At 32.1% G+C, this 26,419-nt stretch overlaps 1 protein-coding gene across 2 annotated transcripts; it reads left to right on the top strand.

Annotated features, from left to right (window-relative positions):
* The first annotated feature begins 3,708 nt into the window (after positions 1-3,708).
* LOC148625362 (fas apoptotic inhibitory molecule 1-like) lies at positions 3,709-26,029 on the top strand. Of its 2 annotated transcripts, none has more exons than XM_088568841.1 (4): positions 3,709-3,910; positions 15,181-15,359; positions 21,783-21,832; positions 23,807-26,029. In XM_088568841.1, the coding sequence occupies exons 1-4, from the start codon at positions 3,831-3,833 to the stop codon at positions 23,951-23,953; spliced, it is 456 nt and encodes a 151-aa protein (XP_088424967.1). In that variant the 5' UTR covers positions 3,709-3,830; the 3' UTR covers positions 23,954-26,029. The 2 variants fall into 2 exon arrangements, with proteins under 2 accessions (XP_088424967.1, XP_088424966.1); XM_088568840.1 differs by lacking the exon at positions 3,709-3,910 and adding an exon at positions 4,079-4,313.
* The last annotated feature ends 390 nt before the right edge of the window (positions 26,030-26,419 follow it).

The raw sequence follows: 26,419 nt of genomic DNA on the forward strand, positions 1-26,419 counted from the left end.
TCATGCAGCTTATGATAACCTAAATCAAATATAAATTAAGAAAAAAAAAAAAAAAAAAAAACGATTTCTAGAAAACTGATTCATTCAAGTTCTAACCTCTGACTACCCTCGTTTCAGACACCCTTCATTCTATGGTGACATTAGTGGGTATAATAACGTAAAATAATCTTAACTTCGAAAATTTGTTGATATCTACCCAAAAGAACTTAAGCTGACCAAGTCCAACAATAACAGTACTCATACACATAACCTCTTGTGTAAGTTATATTTCACAACTGGCCCTTTTTGCTCGTATTTGAAATTAAGTGTCAGATTTTAATGAACGCAATAAATTCCTTACAGAAAAGCTTTTGCATCAGGGGTTTCAATATCACTTTTGTTTCAACTTCTAAATATTTAATAATTTTTTCACCGTTACAAAACTTTGATACAAAATAAGCTGATTTTAAGCCATGCTTATGATGGACGGGGCTCAATGTGTGCCCCCAAAACATTCGTTAAAACGCACGTGGACGACCGTTAAATCTTTGTTTATGGTGTATCGCCATGTTGCTATGGGCGAAGTATCATTCGGTGAGGCGAATGTGTTAGACTTTCTTCTGGGAAAGTTTAATACATTTCTACACAGCCAATTAATTGTAAATTGTCATTAAATAAATAAATAAATAATATAAAATAGCATCTATCGACGTATTAGATTGTAAAAGACTTAATTCCGTTAGGAATTGTTTTAGCTATTCATAATTCTGGTCTTACATTTTGTCTGTATATAAAGGACGTCGTAAACGCACCATCTATATAACAGCACTTTCAGGTATGGTATTTTTTTCACAGAAATATAGTCTATAAAGCACATTCTTTTAAACAAAATCCGACAGGTTTATTGACTGCCTTTAACAGATTTATTGGTAATGTTTTTCAAATAATTGTCTTTAATAATACACTTTGATCCTTGTTTTCACGAATAGAGATATTCAACCCTAATTACATTCCTACGTAAAACCTGAGCCATAGTTTAGTGTCGCTCTTTATGGAATCTTGCCTGTTTAGTGCTTGACGTTACTACTCGAAGCCCACTAGAATTAAAGTGACCGTACGTTGTTTGGTGTTATTGTTATACTTTATAATGTTCTGAACTAGCTTTCAGAGTGTTTTTAAAGTAGATATATCATTTGTCTATATGGTTTGCGTTGAGGTATTTCTAGGAGAAAATAAGATGAATTATTGAATGAATTTTATGGTGTGTTTGTTGTTTCAGTTCATTCTTAACCTTACATTAAAGGTGGGTAGTTAAGGCCTTATAAAACTAGTTGAGCCCACCGCAGATTTTATGCGCCTGTCCAGAGTCAGGGGATATTTGTCATTAATGTCTTTTTGTCGTTATATTACATTTTGATTTGATTTTGAAGAATTGTCATCGTTCAGTATCGTGGATTTTATTACTTGAAGGTGTGTTTACATTACTGAAGACATTTGATGATCTCTGCAAGTATGTACTAATTGGTTTTTAGGTTATACGCTGGCGCATGTGTTACGTATTACCATATCCGTTCTTTTTTCTTTTGTTTTTACTATTCAAGCACATACCTTCCTATGATTGTTTTTTTTTATCGAAACATTGCAATATTATAAGAAGCGGAATGTGTACAAGTCGTTCTCCCTTTGTTTATCAAACTGGTAAACGTATCTTAAACAAAGCAAGGAGTGAATATAAAATTCAATGTCACTGGAAATGAACGGAACATCAGCTGTTCAACTGTCAAAGTACTTTACCCTATTTTCATTGTTTACACACCCGAACACCATTACTGAATTCATAGATTTTAGATATGATTTGAATTAATTAGTATTTGCCGAAGGTTAATTGTTGTATTGTGTTCCCATTTGTTTGTCTTTCTGATCTAAACAATGATTGGCTATTTTCCCTATTACTCGGCGTATTCACAATTATATATTAAAAAAAACTTCCCTAAATTGTTTCCAATTTTTATAGTCTTTAAGTTTCCTACACAAAGCTAAATCAATCATACTTAATTGTGTTTTTAATCGAATAAAATCAGAATATTTCTAAGCTTTTGGTGATCATTTAACAACCATTTTAATTGCACATTTTTTGCTTTATATTGACGTCGTGTAGCTTTAATCTTTAAAAATATCAATGATTGTATATCAATAACAAACAATGTCACCAAACCGTAAATTTCGCCAGCCATATCAAATAATGTTGTCCGGTAGTAGATGTCAATATCCAAAGATTTCATTGGTATCAAACCAGTCACTTTCATTTTTCATAGCTATAAACGGAAACTGGTAACTAACGATAAGGAAAACAGTATAGTTACTGCTGTGACCAATATTACTTCCGGCTTAAGCTTTGGTTTTGAACAAGGTTAATACTAATGGAGGTCTGCCATAACTTTCCCGAAACATGATCACAGTGATTTTAGTGATGTCACGTAGATGAAAAACGGCGATGGAAAATACGGGTGTCCACGGTTGTCATATGCGAAATAACAACATATTAGAATTATTTATTAGTAACATAAAAACCGACATAGAAACTGGATTTTTTTGTAATATTGGTCAGTTATATCAAACACTTTCGTTGCTTTGACAAAAGCTGCCTTTTTGAACTCCGAGTACAGCTGTATGTGACCCGGTCTGTTTGTGTCAGTAGGCATATTTTATTAGATTCCAAACAATTTTGTTAAACCAAACTAGTTATCGTGGTACATTCTTTTTTTATGCGAGGAGGGCTTTGTAAACAAGTTTCAGGCAATCGAACTGAATGGAATTGGAGGGAAGCAGATACGCGAGGTCAGAAGGTTTTTAGTAATAAATCAATGACAAGTTTATCATGACATACTAGTACATAGCTTGGGTATGATAAAGGTGAAGCCTTGCGTTTTTCTTGCTTTTGTAAATTTCAACAAAGTCACCGATGATGCATGATGTTGTTACGCAAAAAGTGGGTGCGCTTACTAACTTTTAACCTTGGTAACTTCGGCATACATGAGTAAGTTAAACCATTAGATTATAATTATTGTTGTCTGGATTATAACCCCAATATTTCGTCAACTGGTAGACAGTTGTGTCTAGCAAAATTTCTTGCACTAAGCACAATTTATAGTGACATATGAATATTTCAATATAACCATTAACGACTCAGCAATCAGTCCTTTCAGCTTCAATAATTATAGAGTTGGCGGGTTATTAAGGTTCAGAAAACAGTCACGTGAATATGCAAGGTAATGCACCCGTTAGAAATACGATCAAAATCAATAATTCATGTTTTACCTTTTCTTGACTCTTAATTTATTGTTACCTTAGTTTTACCAAGATCCATAGACGGTCGATATTTTTTTTTAATTCAACACTGAGTTTATATTTTTCCATAGGATACTTAAATTATCAATAATAACAAAATTAGTTTCATTTGATTTTTTTTTCAAAATCTGATTACAGATAATTTTACACCTTTTAAAACCAGCTTTTCGAAAGAACACGATTTTTACACTCCTGAAAAATCAAACAATATTCCTAAAGGTTTTTCTCTTCGATCTGACATCGGTAAAAGAACTAGGTATTAATTTAAGTCTATGAAATATCATTTGTTTCATTCAAGTCACATGTTGAAGTCCTGTTCATACACCGGTATATCAAAACCAATGTAAAATTTTAACTCATTGTTCATAAAATTTACTTTAAGAGGAAAATCGATCCACCTGTAATGGCTGATTCTAGCGTTGCTTAGTGACACGTTTACCAGAGCAGGATAGATCTATATATCAGGAATTGCCTTCAAGTTAAACGACGTATTAAATTTCATCATGTCCGTCATCTTAACTGCATGTCGGAATGCTAAGCAGAGAAGTATAGAAAAAGCTTTGAAAGCAAGAGCGAAGAAACAGTAAGTTTTAACACATTAATATTTTATGAAATATCATAACGTTGGCTTATCGGGTTTTAGATGGTATTGTTTCAATTCCTCGAATCGAAATAAAAATTCAATTGATTTTCCTACAAGCCTTTTAAATTGTTGCGGTTTTAATGATGATTGCTGATTTTTTCCCATCTCGCTGCGGGATTCATCATTATCTTGATCACTTATTTCCAAACTGAGAATCAATAGCTTTGAAATATTAACTATTTCCCGTTCTACCTGGATTGTTTTCTACTTTGGCTTGCAATTTCGAAAATAAGGAATTTAGTGCAATAAAGATGTCTAGCCTATTAACAGCCTTCCGTATCTCTCAAATGAGAAAGGCAGAAATGCGAAAAAAGGAGGAAAATAAAAGGAAGAAACTAATACGGTAAGGCATTTCCTGTATTTAAAACAAAAACAAAAAACGGGTCGTCAGAAACTGCTTGACCATTTAAAGTCAGGATGTGCGATTATAAAAAACTCACCTTTATGTCAACTTCAAATATTTCAGTTTTCTAAAAATATAATTTACACGTCGATGGTACCGAGATCAAGCCTTTATTTACTTACTGTCCGATACCGCTATTGATTAGAAGCATTTTAATAACAGGACATTATGTCATGTATAATAACAAGGGAAAAGTCAATAAAGCAAATATATGAATTCACCATCTGATATTGTTTATCTAAGATACCACTATTCCAGGGCCCATTCAATTTACAATTTGTTACAACTTCGTTGATGTAAGAGGGACAAAAGGTCAACAGTTGAAGGGGAATATTTTTACCATTATGTTTCATAACTTCATGATTATAGTTTGTTTTTAAATCTAAGTTTCATGACCTTTCTTTACGTTAAAAGTCCTCCAGACACAAAATCTAACAAGCAAGCAAACAATTGAATTTAAAAAAAAAATATGATAAAAATAAAGAAATACAAAATAAGAAAAATGCCACGAAAAAGGTAGCGAGATAATGTTTTAAATTATCAAACAGCATGTCCAGATGTAATGCTAAAAAAGTGTAAATCGTAATGATGTGTACTAACTATCATTTTTATACCTAACATATTTTGTTTATTGTGTGAGCACAAAACAAATTTTTTGTTCCATACTTCTTAGAACAAAGATCCACTAGTTCATTAGAATATGATGTTTGTTAAAAATACACTTCAATTGTCTTTTCTTAAAACAACATTCCAGTACCTTGATAACGGTTTGGTAAATAAGAAAGTAAAGGACGATTTTGCTTATTTGATATTATCAAAGAAAATAAATGGTGTATATTATTGATTCCAACACCCCTGTTTTATGAATTAAAACAAAATAAAATAGATTCATATTTGTAATATTGCTGCCATAGTCTGATTTAAAAAAATGTACAAAACAATGCTTCTCAAGTGTAATCCTACAGCAGCAAATTAAGTCCTGGAATGTTCCTTTCAGAATAATAGTTATAAAAGGTTGCCTAATTCTTCCATGTCAAACCCCTTTCTTTATATATAATTCAGGTGAAACTGGTATAGCCACATGGAAATAATGTCTTTTAAAATTACTTACTTTATAATTATCACAAAAATAGTGTACAGAGGTTATATTTAAGAAACAGTCTTCATAAAATATCAGAGAGGAAGTGATTCATGTATATAACAAAAACCCACCACATTCACTTTTATTTCTTGCTCAGAAACGTCTATAGACCACATTACAAGCCTTAGTTTTTTATTTGCGCTTTCGAGATAAAAATTATATCATTTGTACATGAAATAAGTACTTTGCAAGAGTTATCGTTCTTGATTTGGTTTGATTTGGTTGATTTTAGTGGCAGGTTTAGCAGTATTTTTCTTAAAAGTACAGATTTCAATACAGAAAATACTGTTGTCTCATAAAATATAGCGTGTGTAGACCAAAACATCATTTGTTTGGTGTTTTTTTCTACCCCATGAATAACCCTACCATTAGTAGTGTCTGCATTTTATATGGACTGGAACTTTAAATGATAAACCCCTTATTATTTAATTTTATTATCCATATACTTCATTTTCTTCCTTTTCAAATAAAATGATAACGCTGTGCTCATATTAAGTATTAAAAACTAAATTAAAATTAAAAGAAAATAAACATTTTCTTCAGAGATAAGTTAAGTGTATACAAAAATAATCATTCGTAATCACAACAATGATTTTATTGTATAAAATCTGTTGATTGCAAGAAAATTCCATTTAAGTCCTCATGACTCCATTAAATTGAATTCATAAGATAATGAAATAATTGCTCTGAAAGAAATTACCAATAAATAAATGCAAAATGAATACAAATAATAATGCTTCCTTTCAGAAGCAATACTGCCTATATGAGTACATAATTATACAACAGATTTAAATGCATACTCTAGAAAACTATGTTGCAAACATGTATAATACAGATCAGATCAGTATAATTAACTATTGCTAATACATTATCTACGCAATTGACAATATCGGCATGGGAGAAAAAAAAGAATTTTCAGCAAATTTAACTAAATGTTTACTGCCGTGCATCACAAAGATACAAAGTTGAATTGAAATGAAGACTGGTTAGTATTAATAATATTTTGACTGTGTAACGCTTGTAAAAATAAACATTTCATCTACACCTCGATATAATAAAAGAGTAATCAAGGAAACCAAGGTTATAGCGGTAATCAAAAGAATGTAATCCAGGGACAAAGACCAGACACGGAAAACAGACATACGCAACAAAGAACATAAAGTAACAAAAATCATACTTACAAAGTAACAAAAGCAAATGAGCAACTCGGACCTCACTAAAAACTGGGAGCATGGACCAGGTGCACCGGTAGGGTATTAATTAATTTCTATCTAAAAACAGAGTAAAGAAACTGTTATAGTGAATGAATTTAGAAGTAGGTGTGTCTTACTAATATCATTTTTAAATTTTGCATTCAAACAAAAGGTTTTTGTTATTATTTTTTATTAGAACTACATAAAGTCTCTTACTATGTGACCGTTTTCCATGTTTTAAGCAATATTTATCATGCATACTACTTTATGTAAGACAGGGTATTTTGTTCAGTCTCTATCTCCTTTTTGGAATCTGTATAATTACAACGATTCCGTGTAGATATTGTGACAATGGGAAGTGTAATTTGAACCATTTAAAACACAATTTGAGAAAAAAAAGAATTAAAAAAAAATAAATAAAAACTACAGAAGGTTATTTCATTACGTTTTTTATTGTTGTGTTAAAGTAGATGTGAAAGACTAGGTATCAGCTTTGTAACAACTTGATATTACTCATAATGTGACATTGTTTTATTCCATATCGTATTACCTTTGCCGCCTCTCTGTCAACAGAATTTCATTATTACATCTATAAAAATAATAGTCTTTTTGAATTATCATAAAATGTTAATGAATCTTCCTGGAAATTCTATAGCATATATTAAAGTCATCACTAGAGAATATGCACTCTATATAAGAAAATTTTTATAACACTCAATTTAATCAATATTCGGGCAAATGACTCCCACTTCACAATGCATCGATCACAATGGCAGGATTATATTGAATTGAGACTGTGATAATCAGACTGCATGAAACAACTAAAATTATTGATTCCTTGCTTTCAATTCCTTTGGAATCTTTCAATAAAATTCTTCGAAATAGAAAAGAGTAAACACCGGCCTCAAAAGATGTTTACATTTACATTCAACTGTGACTGCAGTGAAGCTTTCTTCAAGTAATGATTTTAGGGATGTCAAATATTTTATTGTTACTAGTTGCAAAATAGATAAGAATATCTTATCAATATTTCCCTATGCAAAGCTTAAAAAACAAAAATGTTGAAACATTGTATCTATTAAGTTAAAAACACGAGATTTGCTGTCGTTGAAAAATCTATCAAGACGAAAGAGATGAACTGAATCATGTGTGTTTTATCCTACATTTTCTGTAATAATGATATTGTTTAGCGATGCGAAAATAATAAATTAATAATTTCAGTGCAATCCAGAAAATATTACTCTGATTTTAAAATCACGCCGTTTAGAAATATTTTGAGTTGTTTTATTTTTTCTTTGGGCTAAAAAGTCATATGACTTTAAACATTGCAAGATCTCTGAAATCATATTAACTCATGTTGTGTTCTGTCTATTGTTGGTTATATAAAATGGACACATCAATTGTTGTTTATTTCACTTCAGACATTATGTATATAATTGTCGATTTAATGGGCATAGGAAGAAAAATAATCTTTCAGTTAAAAATAAAACATTTAGCAAAATTTTGATATTCTTTATTTGCGGTGCAATGATTTACTATCCATTTACCAAACTTTTAAAGTTTTGATCAAACTATAGCACTGTTTTGTTACTTGAATATCAACTTATAGTGAAATGTTAGAATTTTTGAAAAAAAAAAATGCGACATATCAAAGCGTAAACTGCGACAACAACAACAACAACACAAAAAGAAAATGATTTACATTAAATACCAGTTGCAAAACGTGTAAATCCAAATTAATAAAAAACAATTGCCCTTGACAAAGGTATCTAAAATGATAAAATTTTGATATATAGTATTTTACTGATATTGCATATCAAGTGGAAAAAAATCCAAAACGTACTCTGAATTTAGGAAGCAAATTTCGAAACTATAATTATTACATACAGGCTTTGATGTGCATCTGCATAAAAGACAATTTAAACGACAATTTTCTAGGCCAGAAGTTAATGTCTTCCCGATCTCCGGTAAAGTTACATTATTTAAGCAAATCACGTAGCGATTTGTTATTTTATTGAACTTTGCATCAGATCGTGTTCTTAATTCCGGAAATATCTTTTCAGGACAGGCTATTCACCTTGGATAGCTATTTATCACTTGATACTTGATAAGAGAATGAAGCGACAATAAGTTCAATCATATTATGTTTTCTGCAAACCATAAACTAACATTACTCTTAACACAAAACTGAGCTTTGGGAATACAACGATATTACATACCGACAGAACAAAGTTTCGTTTAAACTCTTATACGAACACAAATGTACTGACTGACAGTCTGAAATTAAAGTTAATTAATGAACGCAGACAGCATCTTGTGGGAATACTCCAATATCGAATTAGATATTCAGTAAAACCAAAAAGGCAATTTCCTGATAACAAATACTTCTTAATATCACCATAGCTGAAAATGGTATATATTTACAAAAACAATCTAATTCATATTTCATAGGGAGAAGCCAACATCGAATTTAATTTAAGACCAAACTTTTATCATGTATATCTGAGGACGATATTAAGATAAACTTATGATCGTCTAAGAACACCTTTAATGGAGTTTTTCAAAGACGGCATGAAATTTTGTTGAAGCAATCAAAATAATTTGTAGCTACAACTACATGTGCATTAAAATAGTGTAACAACTGGTTAGTGGTATGACCAACTGTTCATTATCAAATATATTTCATTTCATAAATTTATTATTAAATACGGAAATATCTTGAAGTTTCAAGTTTCTTATACATGCCAGTATATAATCTTGATAAAATTTAGTTTGATTTGTAATAAGCCTCCTGATTTGTTGTTTCTTTGGTTAACATACTAACATATTTTGTATACCTATTTTGGAAAATGTGATGTCATTAACGTTGGTTAGTCCTGATTCAAACAAATAATAAAAAAAAAAAACTAAAAAAAAAAAAAAAAAACCAATCAACTTCCTTAACTGCTTCGCGCAAATTGCTCAAAAGTTGGTTATATCGTATAAGTTGGTAAAAAGTTAAAACAGTCGAATTTGCAACTTATCCTTACTTTGAAAAAAATATATCTTAAGTTAAGATCTTAGGACACGTCGTAGTCATAATCTTATCACTAGATCATACCTTATGTTTTTAGTATATAGATTTCCCTAGTTTTTTTCTCGAAGATGACCTTAAATGAAAATACATTATAATTTCAATTTATAAACATAGGTTACCAAACTTGATTTCGGAAAAAAATTAGCCTTAATTAAGGCATTCCTTTCAAATTTTATATCGATTATGTAGGAATTTTTCACTATTTCGCAAATTATTAACAAAAAAAACTTGAATATAAAATTTCTTACAAGTTGGTATAAATAAGCTATTCTCAAGACTCAATGTTCGAAATCGACTTTCTAAAAACACTACTATTGTAAATACTTTCTATAACTAAACTCATGGGTACCGTTCTGTCGATAAATGTCATGCAAACAATTGTTTGTTTTTGTTTGTTGGGGTTTCACGTCCGAGCAGCAATATTTCAGCTATATTCAGACAATGAACGTGAAATGAAAAAAAAAGGATGGGACACAAGCACAATAGGGTCGACAAACTTTGATTGCCACTAGAAAAAGGGGGGGTTGGCAAGGTCGGGCAATTTAGCCTCCTGTGGCGGAGCGCAAAGGTTCCTACTTCTATCGAATACCACAACAGGGTGCACCACTATGGTTTGCGGTCAGGTTTTCCGTATTATAGCCTGACACCTCCAGCATGTAACATGCCAGGGGTACCCAATTCCACCATCTGGGGCACACATCGCAGTTGCTCTGTGGGCAGAGCGCCTAGCTCCCGGCTAGGTTTCTGAGCACTATTTAGTTGCCTTTTTACGACAAGCTAAGCGCTGCCGCAGGCCTATTCTTTCAACATCCGGACCTGCACGGGGCTTTAGGTTGTGCACTTATTGTATGACTTACGATATACCGTGATTCAATCCCGCATGGGAAGAATTGGGATTCATTTTACATACGATGGGGCATAACTATTTGTAGGTTTAAACTGGTCTGGAGCTGGTATGTCAGTTAACTGCTACTAGTCCTTAGTTTAAACATTTGCGTAATTTATATTCAGTTTCTTTTATTTCCGTTGTAAAATTGGACTCAGACCTTTTTGAACTGATTTTTAGGTGTGTTTAATTATATATTGTTAAAGGGGGAGGGTTGTGATCACGTCCAAGTTCATTAACCCCATTGCAAGGAGTTTCTGGTCTCTGTATGTCTTGTTTCTTTTTCACCTTTAGTTTATTTTTTTGTTGCGTGAGTATATAGGGGAAATGTTTTGCTGTACCTGTGCATAATGATGTTGTGTAGCCAGCTGCAGCCTGCTCTATGGTATGAGGATTTCCTCCTTGTTCATTGTTTTTGTTTGTAATTATACCATTCAATTTTTCATGTCAAGTTAATAAAAAATTAAACGTTAGTTTTACATAATTTAAAACAATTGAAAATACATCTGTATGATTTTGAAATATGACAGAAATTCTTCTTGTATATGATCTACGCCATATTTACTAACGGAAGAACCACCTTTTTCAAGACACTATCTTAATCATGGTCACATAAAAAGTTACCAAGAAATAATATCATTAAAGTTTACGACCCCAAAAATTTAGGCTCATGTTAAAGATACTTTTATTCCCTAAAACATCTCATAATTGTTTTATCAAAAAAAAAAGTTCAAACCTACGTGAACAGAAAATTTCTCTCTTAAAAGTTGTCAAACTGAGAAAAAGGCAAAGTCAGCATGAAATAATAACATTTAGTAAATGGCTATTAATTAGTTTAGAAGATTAATTCAAATTATATTTCACGTTAACCGTAAAATGTGTAGGACAAAGAAAGTATATCAGATGTCCTACAAGCGTAAAAATAGAATTTGTTTCCAATAATCCGTATATCTTATCAGTAAATCCTCCCCCATACCCGCAAACTCATCAACTCCCTGAGAGGCCCTGCAATGAATATAAGTGAAAATTCTTAGTAGGGGTGTGATAAAGCGTAGTCATGTAAATTTCGATATGCTGTACACGTGTTTCAAGGAGTAACCTCTCGAATTAAGTTTATAATTGCATATCTTTACATAAAAGCCACCCATTGTAGCATATATATATTATTGATATATGTGTGTAAAATGTGGCAAAGACTCTAACGGTTAACCTGTAACGAGTGACCTGTGCCATCGAGTCATATTAAAACAATTATTGCTTTACAGATTACATGCATAATATAACAGCATCTGTTAAAATTTATAATTTGAAATCCATACAGTTCTATTGAGAATGATGATAGTTCAACGTTTGACATTTAAAAGATTGAGTGGGAGTAGTGATAGATGAATGCTTTACAGGAAACCTTTTCTAATCTAAACATGATTGTTTATGAAGTATTAAATGAAATGATGGAAATTCTCAATGATAAGAGAGCATTATTTTAAATGAAAGCCACACTCAATGAATAGATAATGCATTATTTTTTAATGAAAAAGGTACAATGTTTATCTGTGTAATTGTCCCAAAATCAGTACAAGTGTTAGATCAGCAGTAGAACAATTTTCATAATATTTTGAATCAATTTACTCTAAAAAGAACAAAAGTTTGTCCACTTATCTAATTCAGATATATGTGACACGAACGGACGAACGGTCAAAATAAAGCAATAACCAAAAACCTCACCAAACTGGGTAACAGAAAAAAAAATCGACTAATGTAGATTATTTAAATCTTTTTCATTTGATGCTGCATGTACATTATGATTAATTAAGTTAAAGCTTTTGTATGAATCAGGCAAAATGGGAATCATGTCAAAAACCCACCGATCTAACAATATAATTCCACTCAAGGATGCTTTCTCAATTTGTAAAGACCATTATTTGATCCTTTCATCACTGGATTTGATCAGACATTTTTCAATAGATTGATTCAAAAATGAGGTTTTGGACAGAGTTTTTTGCCCTTGAAATGTTCATTTTCAGTGCATTTTAAGGAAATTATAACTAAATTTACCAAAATGAAATGAACAATTTTTCCTTGAATCTGTTGACGAGAAGGGTTGCAAGCTTCAAATGAGTACCGCCAATCAAAACATTTAGCTTAATAAATGTTGTTTACAGAAAGTGGTTACAATAATTATGTTTATTGCCACATTCTTACCTATTCAAATAAATAACCAAGACACTCAGCTTTGTACAAAGGGTTTTATAATACCATTTCAACATCATGGCATCAGTTACAACATTTGCAGCAAGTCTGTTTTGTATATAGGAAATTCCGTATGACAGCGTTTTTTAATCACTTTATAAATGCCACAGTGATTGTAAAATTTATCCAATGTTTCTGCTTTACATCATTGTATAAGGACCCATCTTTGATTTAGAAACCACTGAATCGATGCCACCATGACCAACCATGTAGTCAGACTTGTCTGACCATGAATTGAAGATCATATATTATTAGATAAAATTTGCCGTAGCAGAAAATTCGAAAACCTCACAATACTGAGGCTTCATTCCTGGTTTTAAACATAAAGTTACAATAATGTGGCTTTTTTACCTATACCAATTGAACTTATCGGCGCTTGATGTGGGTTCCTATTTCAATATTTTTGGTCTAATGGCTTCCTAATCATAATTTGTTTTGATATTCAACTTCCTAATCATTTAGTTCTAATACTGCTGTTAAGAATTTACTTCGTGTAACACATTTAAAGCATACTGATATTTGCAATATTTTATTGATATGATAGACATTTTTGCACCTGGTTTCTTGCGTCTTACAAAACAGCTAAAGAGAATTAAGTATGGCTCTGTCCAAAAACCAGACAAGGAGTAATTCTGCATATCTCAAGATAATCTGTTCAAACACATTTGTTACATATTAAAACAACCCTAACTCTTTCTGTTTTCATTTCCTCGGATCTGTTGTATATCGTGAAATAATTCTTGATTTGTCATACTGTAAAAAAATTTTTGCGGGAAATTTTCCTTTACTTTTCTATAATAGAATTCGCCCCAGAACCTTAGCCGGGGGTTAGGGCGCTCTGCCCACAGAGCAACTGGGAAGTGTGCCCCAGTTGGTGAAATGGGGTACCCCTGGCGTGCTACATGCTGGGGTTGTCAGGCTATAATACGGAAAACCTGACCGCAAACCATAGTGGTGCACCGTGTTGGGACAGATGCCACGTTTCTCGCACGTTAAAGAATCCTACTGTGGTATTCTTCCGGAGTAGGAACCATAGGGCTCCGCCACAGGAGTCTAAATTGCCCGACCCTACCCACCACTCCCTATTTCCAGTGGCAATCAAAATTTGTCGACCCTATTGTCCTTGTGTCCCATCCCTTTTTCATTTCATCATCATTTCATGTTCATTTTATCATCAATTTCATGTTCATCGTCTGAATATAGCTGAAATATTGCTGCTCGGACGTTAAACCCCAACAAACAAACATATAATAGAATTCAACCATACTTGAAGTGATAATATCTCAAGTGACCAACTTCTATTTGCACTTTTATTGTCGAGACCAGTTTCTATGAGGCTTACTGAAGGATCACCAATCAAAAGATTTTTGGGATTAAGAAATGCCTGAATTAATAACCGTAAGCTTCTGCCTGATTTTAAGACAGTGCTATACTTAAAAGCTTACTGTCTATAAATGAATAGCTTCAATGTACAGTATTCAACTTTTCGTTCCAACACAAGAAAAAAAAATTATGATTGTCTTTTAAACTTGACAATTATTTTTTTTGTCATGCACGTTCACCTATTATCATATTTTTCATAATATTTTATGATTCATGTGTGACTGATTAAGATGTTTGTCTTTAAAGTATTTCAGTATATCACATGAAAGATCAATAGATTTCTTTAATTTTTTTTCTTCTTACATGTTTTCCTTACATGACTTTTTTTGCTGGAAATACCCAGACGAACACATACAACATGCATACAAAATTACCTTATACAATTAGTGGAAATGTGTCAGCATATTCTAAAGAATAATTAATAACTTTCATTGAATTCCCATATGTTGTTTTTCCTATAGTTTCATGTAACTTTCAAGAGAAATCATTAGACTTTAACAAGGTAGTAGTTTGTAATTCACTTTATTGTTCCCATCTAAGCTTCATGTTTTAAGTAATAGTCCAAGTTGCTCGTCTAGTTTTGCGTTGTGTGATGTTTTTGGTTATTTCATGTTCTTTGTTGTGTGTGTCCGATTTCATTGTAAAGTCGTTATCCTTGAATTATATTCGTTTGAGAATGTTCGAACCCTGGTTCCATTGTCCGTATATATAATTACCCAAATACAGGTAGTGTATTTAGTTATTGTCACTGCATACAAACCAAATGTATCATAAGTTAATTGAATACATAAATGTTTTGAAACTTTGTAATTTTGCACATTAAACTCAAATATCTAAGTCTGAACTGTTCTAATCTATATATCGATTTCTTTCTACAGACGACAAAGACGAGAGGAACAAGCGCGACAGAATGGGTTGACAGAAATTGAAGAAATGAATCCAATGGCAAATCCAGTTGATATTCCAGAAGCCCCTGGATACATGGAACCGGAATACGAGCCTGCAACAAAGATATGGACCTTCTTGCTGGACGAGGAACCATATAGCATTGTATTCTGTAAGGAAAAAGTCTTCAGAACATTTGAAATGGTTAACTTCAAATTAGAATCCCCCATACGAATAAAAATGATGTTTTTGATCAAAACAATCCCATAGCCTACTCTAATTGATGTTTTATTTACCAATTTTTTAAATACTATATATTTACTCAATCGAGTAAAACAGTTTACACTAACTCCCCTCCTCCAATAAAATGGTGGAGCTGACCCCTCGGTATTTTTTGCCGAAATTTTAAAAATGTTTGGTTATTTCCTATCCTCAGATTTAAAAAAAAACAGCTTAAAATAGTTAAGTTAGGACTGAAGAACTCACATTTAGCTCAATTGAAGGCGCCTCAGATTATATGAAGTTAAGATCGGTTTCGCTTAAATTCAGCCCTGAAAATGAATTCACATCAGTATGGATATTGCATAATATCTAGCATGATGTGTACAACTTTCCAAACAAGACATTTTTTTGCAATTCATCTACACAAAATATTGAAACATCTGTGCAAAAAATGGAGCCAAATGTGCGAGTTCTTCCGAATTTGGGGAAAACACTCGATTCATTCGTTTTTCTCTACACGAAATTTTGTCAATATACTTCGACAACTTAAGTACCAGTCCGTATAAAATTCACACACAGTCCATATTAAAGTGATTCATGGTGAAAAAAAAACCCACCGAACAAACAATGCTATATCATTACGTTACAATTATTTCTTTCCATATTCAGACCGGTACTTACGAGAAGATCATTCATTTAGCTCACACTAAAATCAACAAAATCGAACAAAATCAAGAACGATAACGCTTGCAAAGAGCTAATCTCATGTACAATCTATATAGATTTCATTTCAAAGGCGCAACACCAAAATCAAATACTATGACTGGTTATGAGTTCTGTCACTGATTCTGAACAAGAACCAAAAGTGAATTTGATGGGTTTTTAACATGCATGAATCACCTCCTGTCTGATTTTTTATATACAGTAGACTGTTACTTTAATATTCCAACCATAAATGCCTATTGTATTTTTTTATCAGGGTTAATTAATCATTTTATCAGTTCGTTATTATAATACCCTTCATTTAACACAAAATTATTTCAATATATCTTTAGTGTGGTTGCCAAAATTTTCTGCAAATAACATTGCCGGAATCCGGTCTAAACGAATATATCCCTCTAATAAAGTAAACAACAGTAGTGCAAGTATCAAGTATAGATGTTTTTTACATCGTTTTAATTTGATAAACATACAGACAGATACACAATTTTACAATCTTGTTGAACTGAGCCTTTTCGCCATATCAAGGATATCTTCTTAGAAACAAGAGGACATCATAATGAAAACCGAAAGCATGGAAGACGAAAGATTCGAGGTTCTAGGTTTAGAGAAAAAAAAACGTGTAATACACGTAATTAACAACAAGTGAGATTGATCACAAATGAACATTGACATCAAAACCCAAACTTTGTGACTTTAAGAACATATCCAACCTCTTTTCTTAAAACTTTGGAAAAATAGTAAGGGAACAAACAAGGTTATTCAAAATTCAATTTAATTGCAGGTTATATTTTCATCTAGACTTAATATTCTGTCTTTATAAAAGAAATCAATGACTAAAACCACATTTCTGAAAGGTAATCACTAATGTCCAATAAGCTAGAATTCCGATGTGATATTGAATTGATAAAAAACACGTTTCTTGTATTCATAGCATTATTGAACCATAGAAAACAGTATTGATATATTAATGGAACACGGTGAAAAAAAGCATTGATGTATTTCAGATAAATATTGCTGACGACATTACAAGTTTTAAAGAAAACAATAAAAGCAAAAGAAGCTATTTTCAGAAACAAATGAAACGGATTTTAGTTACAAATCATCTGATACGGATACCAAATAAAGTGATTTTCGTCTGAATTACTCTATTTTAGTGCAGTTTTCCTAATTAAAGCATTCATGATTATTTCGGTTTTTGCATGAAAGGATATCTAAATGGTTCATTCACACGATATATTTTACAGGTTTCCTTGTGCGTTCAAGTTTCATTCAATTAAATCTGTATGAGTGCGCTTAAGTAGTTGACATGCTGAGAATTTAACAAATTCGTTACTTCGTTATTGCATAGAAATAACTTAATCACACGCAGAAGTTTATGCTTCCGGATATTATACGGACATTACTAAAAAGCAGGGAACACATCATGTTTTGAACAGGTCAGCCGTTCGAAATTCACTCTAGACGCTGCAGCAAGACCTCTCAGAAATTGCAAGAATCTTGCAAAGTCGGGAAAAAGTCAATGATATTACACGACGTCATCCGATTGTCAAACGACGTTGATTTAAATAATGTCCGAGAATTTCAAGAGGCTTGATTTCACATTATTGTTTTGGTTGTCAATGTTGAAACTGGGTAGCCTGAAATGAATAATATTTCAAACCAATACAAAAATACCAATTACAAATATTGCAAATTTCGATATGCTATGCATTTATTTCACGGCAGAATTTTTCATCCTTAGTGAACATTTAAACTGAGTACATCTAATGCTTTTCCTTGTAAAATGTTTTTTGTATGTTTGTTTGTTGGGGTTTAACGTCTGAGCAGCAGTATTTCAGCTATATTAAGACGATGAACATGAAATTGGTGATAAAATGAACATGAAATGATGATGAAATGTAAAAGGGATGGGACACAAGGACAATGGGGTCGAGAATTTTGATTGCCACTGGAAATAGGGAGAGGTGGGTTTGTTTGTTTGTTTGTTTGTTGGGGTTTAACGTCCGAGCAGCAATATTTCAGCTCTATTCAGACGATGAACATGAAATTGATGATAAAATGAACATGAAATGATGATGAAATGAAAAAGGGATGGCACACAAGGACAATATGGTCGACAAATTTTGATTGCCACTGGAAATTGGGAGATACGGTTAGGGTCGGGCAATTTAGCCTCCTGTGGCGGAGCCCTATGGTTCCTACTCCGGGAGAATACCACAGTAGGGTTCTTTAACGTGCGAAGAACGTGGCATCTTTCCCAACACGGTGTACCACTATGGTTTGCGGTCAGGTTTTCCGTATTATTGCCTGACAACCCCAGCATGTAACACACCAGGGGTACCCCATTCCACCACCTGGGGCACACAACCCAGTTGCTCTGTGGGCAGAGCGCCCTAGCCCCCGGCTAAGGTTCTGAGCACTATTTAGTCGCCTTTTACGACAAGCTTAGCGCTGCTGCAGGCCTATTCTAGGTGAGACTTCAAGTACGGTGTGACAACAAAGTTCAATGCATCATGCGTGTTTAATTCTGTGGATTAATATTAATTTTTCTTTTCTATCTATTAGGGCTTTGTAAAAAATACTTTTAATTCCATCGGTTTAGTAGAATTCACGCTTACGAGATATTCAGGCATAGTATAATAATTTTCCTCCATACACACACATATATATATATATGATATTAATCCTACTTAATATATATATATATATATATATAATTTCCTTGAGCGTTTCAGAAGGAGATCTACATTTAAGATGTTTGGACAACATGGTGATTCTTGGGGGTATAAAACATAGCTCACCATAACAGTCTATATTGTGGTTATTGAGGCTAGCTGTACATAAAATCAGAAAAAGAACGAATATCTATTTAAATAAATAAATTGTAAACGAAGATCTATTTAATAACATAAATTGCAATCAGTAAAAAATAAATTTATATACGTGTTTACAGCAAAAAAAAAAAAAAAAAAAAAAACAATACCCAAAAACAAAAACAAAAACAAAACATAAAAAAGTTTTATATTATAGACTTCTTGGAAGATATGCACATTTTGATATAAGTAGTTTTTGGTTGCGCTGCTCATTAACTCTGGGTACAGAGTTAAAATATTTCTTGTTTAATATTTAAATTGATCAGGTCTTCAATAGGTAAACCTAATATGACGTCAAAACTATACATTTCGCTTATTCGGAATCTGTCAACTATTTGTGTTGTTTAAAAACGTGGCTAAAATATACAATTAAAGAGCTAAATCAAGGAATGTTTTTGTAGTTAAAAATGATCAATTTACAATACTAACCAATGAAAACAGGTGTTAGTAACAGAACGATATCTATTTCTGGTCTAGAAGAACACGTGTGTGATAATACATCAAGTCCACATTCATATGGTTACATATTACATTGTATAAAATCAATTTTCAAGAGCCTTTATCAACCAGGGCATAATTCCGATGTAGAATCAATGTAGAAACGAAACAAGTGAATACATTTAACCTTTAGAAATGCGTTTATTGTTTATAAGGCAAATTATGCAGTAGAACTTAACTATATACATTTATAAACCTACAGTTTGCTTTAGGTATACGTTTTCGTAAGAATCGCGTAATTGAAAAAAAAAAACAGGAGCATGCATATAAGTTGAACTGTCTCCAGATTATCACGTTCGGGTTTCTCTTACCCTTTGTTTACGGTAATACTCTACACAAAGCACGGAAAGCACGAAACTCAACCAATAAATTAACTAAACCTTTGAATAGGCTCATTCGTAAGGAATATAATTATGATTTTACTGTTAAATCGTTATGTTTGCTTGTTTGTTTGTTGGGGTTTAACGTCCGAGCAGCAATATTTTAGCTCTATTCAGACGATGAACATGAAATGGATGATAAAATGAACATGAAATGATAAATGGGATAGGACACAAGGATGATAGGGTCAACAAATTTTGATTGCCACAAGATAAAAGGAAAGGATGGGTAGGGTCGTGCAATTTAGCCTCTTGTGGTGGAGAGCAAAGGTTCCTACTCCTATCGAATACCACAGCAGGGTTCTTTAACGTGCGAAGAACGTGGCATCTTTCCCAACACGGTGCACCACTATGGTTTGCGGTCAGGTTTTCCGTATTATAGCCTCACAACCCCACATGTAGCACGCCAGGGGTACCCCATTCCATCACCTGGGGCACACAACCCAGTTGCTCTGTGGGCAGAGCGCCTTGCCCCCCGACTAGTGTTGTGAGCACTATTTAGTCGCCTTTTACGACAAGCTTAGCGCTGCTGCAGGCCCATTCTTTCGACTCCCGGACCTGAACGGGGCCAAATCGTTATGAATAGCAATTTTTGGTATTAAAAATGATTCGCTTACAGGGTCTTTACATAGAAATTAAAATACTATATTTAAAAGAAGTTTTTAGCATGACATGGGTTGAGTTCTTATTATATGACTTTTGATGCTCAGTGTTTCTCAACCCCGCAAGGGATGAATTCGAATTGATTTTCCATATGATGGGGAAATAACTTTTTGTAGGTTTAAACTTGTCTGGAGCTGGCATGTCAGTTAACTGCTAGTAGTCCTTTTTTTAACATTTGTGTAATTTTATATTCAGTTTATTTATTTCCGTTATAACAAGGGACTCCCTTTTTGAACGGATTTTTAGCCGTGCTTAAATATATTTTTTTCCTCACAATGGCCAGATTTTAAAGGGGGACAGTTGTAAACACGTCAAAGTACTATTTTTCACTCACTGCTTGATTCTTACAGAAACTGACATTTCACGTGCGATCGACATGCGTTAGGTCTCTTTCAGAAATGACAAACTTTATCAGTGCACAATAAAGATATGTACTAGTATCTGAGCTATCATCCTTTCTTAGATTTTCACAGCACAAGTGCCAACCACATTCCTTTGAATATTTTGTCATTGTAATGAATAAGTATTATTTTCAATATATTTTTAACATCAGAAAATCAGCTGTATTTCCTTCTCCGATGAAATCATTTTAGCATTGGAACCTAATTAGATTTTGTCAATGGTTACAAACTCTAATTGAAATGTTTTTTTTTAATTCCAAATCCTACATGTGGAAATTTTTATACATGTAATTAAGTCAACACAAATCCTTCTAAAAAGTAACTGTATCTTATAACATTATACATACCATTAAAGACATTCATGTTATTTATGTATTTTTTACAGAAGAGGTATGGTAATTCGTTAACTTAGGAGACTGTTCTGCTCCCATTCTTTCACCCCGACATTACACATTATTATTATTTTTATTATTATCATTATTATATATAGCAGTGATTTATTGAATGTTCCCTGTGTAATTAAAGTTTGATAATTCAAACCGAAATAAAACTTAGTAATTTCACTCTTGGACTACGTCACAACGCGAATACGCCGATCACAATTTTAAATTTATGTTGCAATAGCCATAAATTTAAGGGAAAATCTATAAGATGAGTAGGAATAAATAATTGGTTATCGTGAATGACCGAAATATAATAACTCGTGCCATTAACACCAGAACAAGCTCGTTAAATCTAGGTTTTCTTCGGCTTTCATAAAATAGCTTTAATTGATTACACTATTAATATCAAGTTTCATCCAATGCATAGTTTACATTTTTGCATTATCTTTCAGATAAAGACACATTTGATGTATTTATCAACGGAGAAGAAACTGACTGCATGGTATGTTCATAACTAAACTTGATGATATACGACTTGAAACTATTTTATCTGATAATCTTCCTTTAAGGCAGTTTCAGGGGTCTATTCATTTGATATCATCTCTTTACCAAATATGATACCATTTTTATTATACGCATAAATCTTACTTTGACAGGCAAATGTCTTTCCATGAATAAAAATAAATAATTAAATAAAAAATAACAACATCATCAACAGAAAAGGAAAATAATAATATTCTTTACAGTAAAAACAACCAAAAATATTCCATACACTTTATTTAAAAAAGCGAATACTCGTTATTGTAAAAAAATCTCCCCATTATTTTTTTTGTCTGAAAGTTGATGTAGTTTTCCATATATGCACCCGTACAATACTCCTTTTTTTACCAATGATATTAATTTTATACTTTGCATCTATTTAAAGTTTAAATTTATCGAAGCCAGAAGCCATCTTGAAAGGTTACATTGACTCAAAGTCATTTCATACTTGGGAATTTCCATGACGCCATGTATAGGTTTCATATTACACTAGACAAGAAGTATATATACAATAAATCTATCGATTCCGAATTAAAAGTGTATTTGAATTTTCCTGTTTTTGTTCTATACCTATGCATTAAAAGTTTTAACGATTTTTTCTTACTACCTTTAAAAATGCTTCTATTGACAAACTCTTTTAAATGAATATCGTCTGCATTACAAAAGTTCCACTGAATAGAACCTGTTACTAAGAAAAATCCATATGTCATGACTGAAAAAAAAATACAAGAGATGAGAAGTCTGAAACAATATCAAGGTTTTACTGGCGACATCATAAATAATTCATAACCTCATAAAGATTTACAACGGAGTCGTTATATATCGTAATACTTTTATTCAGAAGCAGGAAATCATAATATTCAGCACAACAGTTTTCTCCAAATGTTTATATGTATCATAGATTCTTAACGTTAATGCATTTAATTTTAATGGATAATTGTTTAGCTCTATTAATATGTTTTAATATGCTTTCTTAACATATGAATAACACGTCTTTCCTGTGTAGTAGGAAGTTTATACCAAATGGAGTCCTTCACCATACTTACACCTTAGCTGCATACCAAAGTTAAAATTCAACTTTGACGGAATATTTTGACAACACAAGCACACAAAAAATCAGATTGAAACATCATAATGAGTAATACATTATTCTTATAAAAAAATTAGATAAAAATATAAGAAAAACGAAAGAAAGCTTTCGTAAAGTAATCCTAACTTTTGATAAAATCAACCAAAAAGTTCTCGAGCTACAGGTATTATAAGTCTCTAGTTTCATTTTCCTTACCAGAATTTCCGAAGACCGACCTGCATTTTATTGTTTACTTCCGGGATCTCGAAATACTGCAATACAATGCAAATCTTCTATTTTATTCCTCACTTCACACGTTTATGTAGAAATAGATATTTGTATTTTTTTCGGTATTTTTCCACGAAAAAAAGTTTAATACTGAACTCACCGCACTGTACATGATTGGAAGAGTGGGTTCGTGAAACGTCGGGGTCACATGACAAAACTTACCCTATGTGGACGGACTGTCATTTTTTTTCATAGAACATCGAATATAGACGGGTAAATCAAATCTAAGAGCATATAAGTGTATAAAGTTAGTTTTTTTCGAAGGCGCATAGCGAAGCAAAAACACAACTGTCGAACATTAAGTAGAATATTTGCACAAGCTAATGAGTTTGATTTTCGTACCAAATTAAAGCAGTTCAATTTTATAAAAGATACCAAAAACCGCTCAAAAAGAAATATATTTTTCTTGGTTAAATTGGTTCCATCCAAAAGATTAAATATCAAATAGCTGAGGTATGTTTTAAATTTGAAAAGTACAATAGACAAACTGGGAAAAACATACCTTGTTTAAACCAAAGTATTAACTATTTTGTGTTTAGGTATACAATGATGCATTTTTTCCGTTCCTTTTCCTTTCAGAATAATTTTCCTGATGATGACACCAGCGATATCACTGTTGATTTCTGTGTAGGAGCACACAAAGCTAGGATATCCTTACAAAATGGCGGAAACACTGCTACAGTGAGCCAGTTGCTTACTATTGATGGGATTCCAGTTCCAGAGTAGAGAATACTGGGAGATAATGGCCAACTGTGATAGTTTATCAACAGAGACTTGTTAATATAACCCATTTTCATCATAAAATTGTAGATGGGAATTTATTTTTTTTTATTCAAAGCAATGTAAATATGGTATTTCTATTGCATAATTTAAAAGTGAGCTGAGATTCTCAACGTCTTTTAACCAAAGTCATACTTAAATAAGCAACATGACGTTGGCTGAATCAAAGGCGACCATCTATTTTTGCCCCTTAAAGTCATTAAATTGTTAAATGACATGGATTTAAGCAGTTTTTTTTGTTATATCTTTTGGAATCTCAGAGAATACTCAGGAAACATTGTATTGTTTTGAGACCTGTGTATTTAAGTGTAAGTGTTTTTATGAATCAGGCAAAATGGGAAAAATCAGAAACATGCATGTCAAATCCTCACTGATCTGACAATATAATATAACTCAAGGATACTTTCTAAATTTTAAAAGATAATTATTTGTTCTCTGCGTCACTGGCTTTGTGCAGAAACTTTTCGATATAATCTAAGAACATAGAGGTTTTTGATAAGAGTTATCTGCCCTTGAAATGTTCATTTTCAGTGCATTTCAATAAAATTATAAATCAAGGTCCAGCATGATATGGACAATCTTGTCTATTTTTCTTGATTTCTGATGGTGTAAATAGTCAAATTACACTATCAAAATGATAGGTTTTTCATACATTGTTTCACCGACTGCCTGATTCTTACAGAGACTGACACTTAATATTGTTTTATGTTTTAGATTCCGTCGTCATATACGCGAGATTATCATCAGAAAAAACAATTTGTGATCGTATTTTTAAGGCACTTGCAAAATTTTAGGCTTAACCAGACATTTACCATGTTATTCAATGAAAAAAATACGCAAAACCAATCTCGACTAACCAAAAACGAATAGAAAAGTATGTAAATTCATGTTTCGCCTTTATAATTAAATTGTTGTATTTAGTACTTGTTAAGTTGATATTTAATGTTAGAGAGATGCTACATGTAATTGTAAACTGTCGTTTGTCCTGTATTGTTGATTAGATGTAGGCTGATTAGCATATCTACTGTCTTTATCTGTGTAGCTCTCAATAATTTTTGTATGCCAAGAATTTTTATATCTCCCTTTCCGCGTTTAACATTGAGTTGTGAAGTTTTGATAGCCATTTTTGAATACGTTTAAGTGCTCTTTAATTTGTTTTTGTTTGATGTTGATTCTTTTTATTCGATTTAAACGTGTATGTGTATTTTAATATTTTCAATTAGTAGAGTAACGTTGTAATGTTCATTTGTATTGCATTTGTTTTCAGTGATATAATGTAAGGATAAGTTGCTATTATTTAATTGTTAATGCCAAGTATTACGAAAAATGTTATGTGAAATCACTAAATACAAAAATATCAAATCATATTTATTGCAAATTTCAATATGCTGTAAACTTGTTTCAAGGAGTAACTTCTCATAACTGATAACTTGGGAAGAGAATCTAGCAAAATGTATAAAAAGTGACGCATCAAAAACAATACTACATTAAAATTGTTTATGTTCAAATTATTAGTAAACGAAATGCTAGCAATTTAAATTTAAAGGTCATCACTTTTGCAACAAGTGACACCAATCAAAAAAGCATCACACAGAAAACACGATTCTATCGTGAGAACAACGAGTCTTTAGAATTTATAAAAGCAAGAACTTCAATTTATGTGTTTTCTGTTAATGTAATGTCAAATTATGTATAAAATGCATGCACAAGTTTGAACTAACTAATGGAACCAACTATTACAAAGACTTTGATTTTGTGGTTTACTACATGTAAACAAAGCATTTTAATTCATTATAAAATGTTTGGAAAGTTGAAATCTTGGGAATGAAATTTAGTCTGTTAATGGTTTTCTACGGTGTCTTTGTTGTTTATGACTAATTTAAGTACTACAATGAATTGTATTTTTATGTTTCGACAGACGAAGTAAATAAGGCTATGATACTGAATATAAATGTATTGTTAGTGACTTTATGTAACAAAAAGTATTTAATATTTAGAAAAATAAAATGCTCTTTGTTATAAGTGTTTTGTGTAAATATATATAAAAAACCAGATATATTTTAAGGCCCGATACAATCTTTCCCTTTTTCTCGATTGTTTGTTGGGGTTTAACGTCCGAGCAACAATATTTCAGCTATATTCAGACGATGAACATGAAATTGATGATAAAATGAACATGAAATGATGATGAAATGAAGAAGGGATGGGACACAAGGATAATAGGGTCGACAAATTTTGATTGCCACTGGGAATAGGGAGAGGTGGGTAGGGTCGGGCAATTTGGCCTCCTGTGGCGGAGCCCTATGGTTCCTACTCCGGGAGAATACCACAGTAGGGTTCTTTAACGTGCGAGGAACGTGGCATCTTTCCCAACACGGTGCACCACTATGGTTTGCAGTCAGGTTTTCCGTA

This window comes from Perna viridis, chromosome 2, assembly GCF_037379345.1.
Source record: "Perna viridis isolate PV_CMFRI_1.1 ecotype Kerala chromosome 2, ASM3737934v1, whole genome shotgun sequence".
Classification (NCBI taxonomy): Eukaryota; Metazoa; Mollusca; class Bivalvia; order Mytilida; family Mytilidae; genus Perna; species Perna viridis.

Bases quoted from the DNA above. Each gene is read 5' to 3' on its own strand.
- LOC148625362 (XM_088568840.1), top strand. From the start codon at position 4,222: ATGTCTAGCCTATTAACAGCCTTCCGTATCTCTCAAATGAGAAAGGCA. The intron at 15,360-21,782 runs GTAAGGAAAAAG...ATTATCTTTCAG, and splicing joins ACCATATAGCATTGTATTCT to ATAAAGACACATTTGATGTA. The intron at 21,833-23,806 runs GTATGTTCATAA...TTTTCCTTTCAG, and splicing joins GAGAAGAAACTGACTGCATG to AATAATTTTCCTGATGATGA.